Source organism: Dioscorea cayenensis, chromosome 7, assembly GCF_009730915.1.
Source record: "Dioscorea cayenensis subsp. rotundata cultivar TDr96_F1 chromosome 7, TDr96_F1_v2_PseudoChromosome.rev07_lg8_w22 25.fasta, whole genome shotgun sequence".
NCBI lineage: Eukaryota > Viridiplantae > Streptophyta > Magnoliopsida > Dioscoreales > Dioscoreaceae > Dioscorea > Dioscorea cayenensis.
In genome coordinates, this window is record NC_052477.1 from 14,976,207 (window position 1) to 14,986,592 (window position 10,386).

The following is a 10,386-nucleotide window of genomic DNA, read 5'->3' on the forward strand; positions in this document are numbered from 1 at the left end:
GGAAATTGGAGAAAGAGGAGAAAAAGAAGGGAGAAGAAGCTCAGTGGCAGCCATAGCTATTTAAGGAAAAGATTAGGGTTACTTTTTAAAAATTAATTTTTTAATGAGTTTTTTATTATTTAATTTTTCATTAAATATCTAATATATAATTATAATAAATATAGGAGATTTAAATTAACACTAAATATTGCAATTCATGTTATATATTTTTAATAATTATAGGAAATAAAATTTTGTATAAATCAGTATACATTATCATTATTTCTCATGAAATTATAATTAAACAATATATTGTCCTATTTTTAATTATTTTTAAAAAATTATAATTTTAACTAAAATACTATTAAAGATATTTATAAAATCCTAATCTATCAATATATTTTATAAATATTTCTAATAAAATATATTTCAAATATTTAGACAATAATATAAATATAAATATATATATATATACATTTTTAATAACCATTGTAATTATTAAATAACAAATATTGTAATTTGTAACTTTAAAAGGTAAATTACATTATTTAAAAATAATTGCACATTAAAAATATTGCTTAATTATCTCTTCAATAAGAATTTGTATATATTACTATATGTTACCATTATTCTCACCAAAATATAATTAAATAATATGTTGTCCTATTTTTTTAATAAATAAAAAAATTTATAACTTCAAATAAAAATTTCTGAACATGATATTATTAAAGATATTTATAAAGTCCTAATTTATTAATATATTTTTTAAACTATTCAAAGAGAAATTTCATAATTATATCAAATAAAATACATTTTAAAAATTTAAGCAAATAATATATTATCCAGTTTTATCCATAAAAAGAAATCTATAAGCAAGTAAAAAAAATGGATTAGGAAATGGATTACGAACGGAAGAATGTTGGAAATGAATTAGATGTCCGTTTTTGATTTAGAAAAGAACCAATGGTCCGTTTCTTAATCTATTTCTAATTAGAAGACGAACAATTGTTCAGTTTCTGTTTTTTAGGAGCAGAAAATATGTCTGTTTCATATTATAAACGGACTTCATTCAGTTTCAGATTAGAAATGGAGTTAGAAACGGATTATTATTCCGTTTCTAATTAGAAACAGAATGAATTTTGTTTCTATTTAGAAACAGAGCGAATTCTGTTTCTCATCAGAAACAGACAACAAAGCCGTTTCTAAATAAAAAAAAAAAGAACAATTATCCATTTCTAAAAAAATAAAAACAGATTAATGATTTGTTTCTAAATCAGAAACGGACAACGAGTCATGTTTCTAAATCAGAAACAGAACAATTATCCATTTCTAAAAATTTGAAACTGATTATTGATTCGTTTCTAAATTAGAAACGACCATTTATTCTGTTTTTATTTTCATTTCTGATTTTGAACTGTGGTTTCTAATTAATATATATATATATATATATATATATATATATATATATATATATATATATATATATATAGTAAATATTTATTTTAATTATTAAATAAAGAGAAAGTTATTTATAAATTTTTTATACATTTTTCAACCAATTGGTAAGTTATTTATTAAAAATATTAAAAACATTCGTATTTATGTACATTAACTTAAAAATAATTAATTCTAATTTAGAATAATATTATTATGTAAATATATTATTGACAACAATTTACTAAATGACATTCCACCTAATTAAATAAAACATCATATATATATATATATATATATATATATATATATATATATATATATAGTTGTTTACAAGGTTATTGTAGATTTATATAGTTTAAACACCAATTTATTTGCATATTTTTAAGTAATATAAATATTAAAATGAATTTAGCAAAATAAAAAATACTTTAAATAGAATTACAATTTTTGAAATCGGATTAGATTTAAAAATTTAATAAATTTTTGAAATGTAATACAATGAATATATATATTTTTTTAATAACCATTGTTATTAGTATTTAAATTTGTAAACAAATATTAATTTTTAATAAATTCTTTGTAAAATTTATATTTTATATATTTTAAATTTAGAAACGGAATCATGTTTCATTGCTAAACTTAAAACGGAATAGAAACGTAGTGTAATTTCATTTGTAAATTAGAAACGGATTAGAAACTGAGAGTTCTGATATTTTTAAATTTGAAAGGGATTATAAACGAACCTATATTCAGTTGCTAATTTAGAAACAGAAAATTATTCCATTTCTAATTTACAAAAGGAACATAAATTCATTTCTAATATGTTTCTAATTAGAAAAGGAATTAATCCATTTCTAATTTTCTATTGCTAATCAGCCATATTCTTGTAGTAGTTGGTCTGAAATTTTTCTGGATGTGACTTTAGTTGTCCAGATCGAAAGAAGTTGATTATGTTTGTCACGCCCCGAACCCAAAGCATTGACAAATGGTCGCATACCTACAAGGCTATAACCAAGTAGGCACTCAAGGCCTCAAAACATGTCTTACACTAGAAAGAACAACATCTAACAAAGACAATAATTTTCAAAAGCAAATGAAACTACAATGTTTGGAATATAATGAAAACACATAATACTGAGTGATATAACCATTAAATAAAAATATAAAGAGTTAAGTCCACAACGAAAAAGGGGGTTTATTAACTCGACAACAACTAGACGGTGACTTGCTCAACAGCCCTGCTAAGCTGTCCACCACTTAACCCTACTCCTAATCTGAATATTTCAAAAACCCCCTTTTCGTAATTTCAAAAACATACTCAAGTGTAACATTTCACAATAAATAACATAATAAAATCCAAAAATCAGAATATTTCAAAATAGATATAATTTATTAAAAGAACGAGCATATAAGTCCACCAAATAACAAATGCCAAAACAAAACATTAGAATTCATTTGTTTAAACTCGGTGACCTGAGTCAGATTTCAGAGCTCATATGTTTACCCTCGGTGACTCGAGCCAGAATGTCAAAAGCAGTTATTCTTCACCGACGGAATGGTGTTAAACTATAGTTTCTATGTCAGAAGTACGTGTCAACACGGTCAGTGTTTAAGCCCCCAGTGACAAGGTTAGTGCATTGTTAATTAGGGACTAATTTTCTATATCCAAATATTTCATGTTCGCAAAATAATAGCTATTAAAGTCAAGGCGGAGTAAATAACAAGTAATCCTTCGAGCAAAAGTATTCGCATTCGTATGATCCCATTTGTTTTGTAATATCAAAATAATTTATTAGTTTATAATCTAAACCTGAACAAGTAATTCATAATATTCTTCAAATAATTAGAATTTTTAAAACAATAGAGGAAATATGGTAAATGGAAACCTGATAAGAATTAGATAAAATCTTTTCATAAAAGCATGCAAAAGTTAGAATAGTTAACTGGAGATTTGATAAAAGTTAAATAAAAAAAACTTTTCATAAATGCTCTAAAACTTCAGAAAGTCTTCATAACCAAACTTAACAACTATTAAATAAACCATATAAATAATCAACTTAAATAACTATTAAATAAACCAACAATTAAAACTAAATAATTAAATAACTAATAAAAATACAAACAATGAGAAATTTAATAAATATTAAATAAAAACTAACTCAATGATTAAATAAAAAATGTCATCAACAAGATAAATAAGTGAACAAAATAAAATTGATAATATTTCAAGAGTCGAAATGCATATACATATAGGTGTATTTATATGTGGTTTACTTATCTGTCCAATACTCAAAACTCTAACTTTACCCCGAAACTAGGCTTCCAAGGAATACCCTATTTTTGAGAGCACAATTATTGATGGCAACGAGTAGGGTATGGGTAGGGTATGCCAAAACCCTTAGCCCTAGCCGTACCCGTAACCCCTATCTCATACCCATACCCTTACCCGTACCCTCCAGGGTACAAAAATCATACCCTTATCCTTACCCCCAGGGTACGGTATACCCACAGGTTACCCGCTTATCCGTTGTACAAATTATCGAATTAAATTTAAATAATAATAATAATAATAATAATAATAATAATACAATGTTTAAACACATGTTCATAAATTTAAAATTACAAGTTGATATATATTTGTTTGTCTTAAATTATATAATCACATAAAAGTTACACGTAACAAATTAATTTATACAAAATAACAAGTTTGTTGATTTTCATTGGCGTCTATTTAGGACTCAATGGCAACTCTACCTTTTTTTGTTTATGTTTAACTATCTTGGTTTTTGTTTTAAATTATTTTATATAATTACTATTTATATTTTTTATAGTTTCAAATTTTATAAATGTCTAGTGAGATTTTGAATATAAAAAACATTATAAGTAATTCTCATACCAATTGATTTTTTATTAGTATCTTATTCTTGAGGATGTTTTTATAATTTATAGAATAAATTTTTATAACATTATTTTTTATATTTGTTTTATAATGTTTAATTTTTTTATTGTGATCATTAATATTTATATCCAAAAACTATTATGCTATATCAAATATAAATATCAAAATTAAATAAAATTCAAAATAATATATTAAGAGAAAATTTATAGTATTATTTTCAAATTAATCATAATGAAAATGTATCTTGGTTAAATTATGCGTAAATGTTTAGCTTAATAAAAAATTATATACATATATGAGGATAAAGAGTGCGAGTGCAGAGTGCGGGTAAAACACATGACTATCTTCAACGGGTAAAGGAATGCGAGATAGGGTAGGGGCATACCCTTATTCGACCCATACTTGCTAAAAAAACAACAGGGTAATACTCTTACTCATACCCGTACTCTGTCAAGGAGGGTATAAATTGCCATCCCTAAGCACAGATCCATAGGTATTAACAAGAATGATCCACACAAACCAAAAAGTTATACCAAAATAACCTCACTCATTAAAAGACTACCTATTGTAAACTAACTACTGTAGACAATCATTACAAGGTTAAACTAGGGAGCTTTGGCATGAGTATCAAAAGCTATAATACTAATTTAAAAAGGTAGGTTTAAGATCCCACAAACAAACAACATAATCACACAGGGATACACAGTGAATCAATTTTCTACACTAACAATCATACTACTTAAAACATCCAACAATATAATATATATATATATATATATATATATGTGTGTGTGTGTGTGTACAAACAAACAACATAATCACACAGGGATACACAGTGAATCAATTTTCTACACTAACAATCATACTACTTAAAACATCCAACAATATAATATATATATATATGTGTGTGTGTGTGTATGTGTGTGTGTGTGTTATATAAAAGAGAAGAGTGGTCGCCAACACTAGAATTAAATTCCACTCCACAACCATCATACATACATGTATATATGTATATATATATATATATATATGTCATAACAACTCATATTCAGAACTTCTACTATTCCCTATGAAATTAAAGCAAACACAATATCTAAAACAATTAATCAATTATAATATATATATATATATATATATATATAGTGGACTACATAACCTGAACAAACTAGGTTCCCTACATCAAACATATATAAATATATATATAATACACGTATCTGTAAAAAATATAAAATAAAATAAAAAATGAACACTTTTTGCATTAAAAGCAATGCCATGATTGCCTTCCACTCAATGGCAACTCTAATGGTTATTAAACTAAATTTTCCAAAAACAAATGACCCAACTTTTTCCAAATTCTTCAAAACTGACAGATAGAAAATCAAGCTTAAACATAGATTTTAACTAAAAAAAAATTCAGTAGTATCTAACCCATTAAGCTGTTTTCGTCACAAGGCACTTACCATATATATCAAATTACAACATTCACAAAGCATCACTACTCTAGATGCCAAAAAATCACTGGACAACAGAATTAAAATCAACGCAATCAACACAGATATTTAACCATGCATATAATAAAAATCTTATCACCATCAACTAGGACAAACATTAAATCTCATCTCTACACAGAAAAGACTAACCCAACAATCATAATATCAAGCACCAACATATCAAATTCCAAAAGAAAATAGTGAGATGTTTTGGGAATAGATCCAAAGAAAAAAACGCTTATCTCAACAATAACAATGCAACAAAACCCTTGATGATGAGGTAATTCTTAGTCCTCACCGTTGGCACCACACACCAAAAAGGGAGAAGAGAAAAGAGGCTAGATCTCTCCCTCTTTCTTAATCCAAATGGGGATCTACAAAGGAAGAAACGAAGAGACAGCTAGGGTTTTGAAAACCTAAAATAAAATATAAAGATAAACATTAAAGGAGGTTTTTTTCTCTATAACTGCCCAGCATACAAAATTAAAAAGAAATATTAATTGTGTGTGGGCCCACAACTCCTACCTCCTAAAAAAAGTTTAGTCCTCTAAACTCTTGCCTGATCAGATGAAAAGATACGGGTATCTCTGTTTCGTCTCCGATTCTAACTCCCATGTTATTTCAAGCTTTGAATAATTTCTTCACTGGACTTTTACATATGGAATGATCCGTCATCTCAAAACTTGCTCTTTGAAATCCACAATCTTTAGAGGACACTCCTCATATGTCATATCATTGTTAAGTTCAAAGTCTGAAAGCTGTATTACATGATCAGGATTTGTGATGAACTTCTTCATCATAGAAATGTGGAACACATTATGTACATGGGAAAGAGCTGGTAGTAGTGCAAGCCAATGTGCCATTTCACCAATACGTTCTAAAATCTCATATGGGCCAATAAATCGTGGATTGAGCTTTCCTCTAACTCCGAAGTGAATTATTCCTTTGGTTGGAGTGACCCTCAAGAGCACATGATGTCCAACCTGAAATTCCAAATTTCGTCTTTTGCTGTCTGCATAACTCATCTGTTTACTCTAGGCTGCTCGTAAACAATCTCTGATCAATCGGACTTTCTCTACTGTCATTCGCACAATCTCTGGCCCTAACAATCTTCTCTCTCCCACGTCGTCCCATCAAATAGGTGATCTGCATCTCCTGCCATATAATGCCTTATAGGAATCCATATGGGCGCTTGTCTGATAGTTATTGTTACAAGCAAACATAATCAAAGGAAAGTGTCGATCCCATAAACCCCCAAAATCAAGCATACAAGCCCGAAGGATATTCTATAGAATTTGAATTATCCTCTCAGACTGGCAATCAATTTGCGGGTGAAAGGCTGTGGTGAATGTAAACATGGTTCCTAAAGCCTTGTGCAAACTTTTCTAGAAGTGTGCCACAAATCGGGTGTCCCGATCTGACACGATTGATACTGGAACACCATGCAGCCTTACGATTTGTTCAATGTATAACTCTACTAGCTTCTCCAAAGACATGCAGTCTTCACAGCCAAGAAATGTGCAGACTTGGTTAATCTATCAACCACTGCCCACACACTATTAGTACCCTTGTTAGTTCTAGGAAAACCAAAAACAAAATTCATTGCAATATTCTCCCTCTTCCACTATGGGATCGGAAGTGGTTGAAGAAGTCCTCCTGGTCTCTAATGCTCCATCTTAACCTGTTGATAGGTTAAACACTGTGCCACAAATTGAACAATCTCCCGCTTCATGTTATTCCACCAGAAAAATACTCTTCAGATCCTTGTACATTTTAGTGCTGCCAAAGATAAACAGAATAACTGGTGTAGTGAGCTTCTTCTATGAATTCCTTCTTTAACTCTAAATCATTTGGAACACAAATCAGATCTCCAGACCGCACTAAACCATCCGTATGGATCCTGAACTGAATTTGACTGCCACCTTCTATCTCCTGATGAATCTTTTGGGAATAGTTGTTTTTTGCTTGTGCTGCTTTAATTCTCTCCAAAAGCATAGGCCCCATAACTAAACTTGCCAAAGAAATTCCTACACCCTGTAAAATTACCTGTAGCTCCATCCTCCTCATATCCTCAATTATTTGCCTTTGAGAAGTAATCAACGCAACTACACTGCCAAAAGACTTTCTGCTAAGTGCATCAGCCACTACATTTGCCTTCTCAGGATGATAACTGATAGTCAGATCATAATCCTTCAGTAACTCCAGCCATCTCCTCTATCTCATATTCAGCTCTTTCTGAGTGAAAATATATTTAAGGCTCTTGTGATCTATGAAAACTTCATAAGCCTCTCCATATAAGTAATGCCTCCAAATCTTTAAGGCAAAAATTACAGCAGCTAGCTCCAGATCATGAGGGGGATAATTTACCTAAAAAGGCTTTAACTGCCTTTAAGCGTATGCCACCACATGTCCATTCTGCATTAGAACACACCCTAAACCAGTCTTGCAAGCATCACTATATATAATAAACCCTCCACTAGGAGATGAGAGTGTGAGAATGGATGGATATACTAATCGATGTTTCAACTCTTGGAAACTCTGATCACACTAATTTAACTACTGAAAGCTTGCTCCTTTCCTAGTGAGTTTAGTCAATGGTGCTGCTGACACTAAAAATCCTTCCACAAATCGTCTATAATAACTAGCTAGCCCTACAAAACTATGAACCTCTGTCATGTTGGTGGGCCTTTTCTACTCAACAACTGCCTTTATCTTCTTAGGATCAACAGAAATCCCATCCTTGGTTATTACATCACCAAGGAAAGCTTCCTTGTCCAACCAGAACTCACACTTAGAGAATTTTGCAAACAGTTTCTTCTCTCTCAAGATGCCTAGTACAATCCTCAAATGTTCTTCATGTTCTTCCCGGTTCTTCGAATACACTAGAATATCATCAATAAACACCACCATGAACCTATCCAAGAAAGGCTGGAAGGTTCGATTAATCAAATCCATAAAAGCCGCCGGGCCATTCGTCAACCCGAAAGGCATCACAAGAAACTAATAATGCCCATAAGGAGTGCAAAATGCAGATTTAGATATATCTTCTGGCTTAATCTTCAATTAGTGGTATCCTGATCGAAGATCAATCTTTAAAAATATCTGTAAACCTTGTAATTGATCAAAAGGATCATCTATCCATGGTAGTGGATACTTGTTCTTCACTGTCACCTTGCTCAACTCCCTGATAATCCATGCACAACCGCAAACTATCATCCTTCTTCTTGACAAATAACACCGGAGCACCCCACGGAGAAATACTAGGACATATGAATCCCTTCTTAAGCAATTACTCAAGTTGCTTCTTTAACTCCTTTAGTTATGCAAGTGCCATCCTATAAGGAGCCTTAGATATGTGGTTCGTTCCTAGAACCAAATCAATAGCAAATTCAACTTCTCTGTCTGGAGGCAAGCCAGGAAGATCTTCAAGGAAAACATCAAAAAACTCTCTGACCACTTGAATATCCTCTAACATTGGCCCTTCTGATTTGTCTTCCATCACTATTGCAAGAAATCCTGAGGACCCACCCAAATATAATTTTCGAGCATGTAAGGCAAAAATCACATGAGGCAGTGATGCAGAATCACTCCCATGAAAGGTGAACTCTGCTTCTCTAAGGATTTTAAAAACTACTCTTTTGTATAACAATCGATTATGGCATGGAATTTAGATAAAAAGTCCATTCATAAGATAATATCTTAGTTAGTCATGCTCATAACATGTAGGTAAGCTAGCAACTCATGACCGGCAACAATAATGGGACAATTCTCATAGGCTCTATTAAGCACAACATCAACTCCCAAAGGGGTGGCAACACATAAATCATAATCCACAGCTATAACAGGCAAGGAATGCTTATGAATAAATGCTGACGAGATAAACGAATGTGTAGTTCAGAATCAAATAATGCGCAAGCATATGCAGAATAAACTGCTAATGTACTTGACACCACTGCATTAGAAGCGTGTACATCCTCCTGAGTCATTATATAAACACGCCCCTATGTCTTTGGCTTTCCAACCTTTAACTGAGTTGAGGAAGTCAGCTGCTCACTAGCTACCTCTTTCCCGACACGCTGACCTGAAGATGCTTGAGGCTTAGATGCTGACACCTACCTCGAATCCTGCACACTAGATGTCTTCTGTGCCCCAGAAGACAACTGTAGACACTCAGCAATACGATGCCCCAAACTGCCACACCTAAAATAAACCCCAGTAGTACGTCTACAATCTGCAGTCGGATGTGCACCTCTTCAAGTAGCACATCTCTGGCTAGAACAAGACAAAACAGGTGCAAACCCACAAGATCATTGTGCCGGTGGCCCATTGATAGTCTGACATTCACCTTATCTCGCCCTCAACCTAGGATTTCCTCCACTCCAGACTGATGGTTCCTCTGATTGTCAAAGCTTCTGTCCCTCTTTTTCTATAACCTTCTATTCTGATATCTAGTATCACTCCAGACAGTGTCCAAGGACTTGGTATGAACACAACCTCTGTATAACTAGTCAAGTACAAGGCGGCCAATCCCCTGTGAATGTGTGCCTACAATCCTCCCTCAAAATGTTGGGCCCTGCTCTG

General features: G+C 31.4%; 1 protein-coding gene across 1 annotated transcript; it reads right to left on the reverse strand.

Moving 5' to 3' along the window:
* Window positions 1–6,476: 6,476 nt before the first annotated feature.
* LOC120265095 lies at window positions 6,477–6,830 on the reverse strand. The gene has a single exon (XM_039273008.1). It carries the CDS (start codon window positions 6,828–6,830, stop codon window positions 6,477–6,479), a length of 354 nt encoding a protein of 117 aa, XP_039128942.1.
* Between the last annotated feature and the right edge of the window lie 3,556 nt (window positions 6,831–10,386).

What these genes read in the sequence shown, in the direction of transcription:
- LOC120265095 (XM_039273008.1), bottom strand. Translation starts at nt 6,830, where the DNA reads ATGAGTTATGCAGACAGCAAAAGACGAAATTTGGAATTTCAGGTTGGA.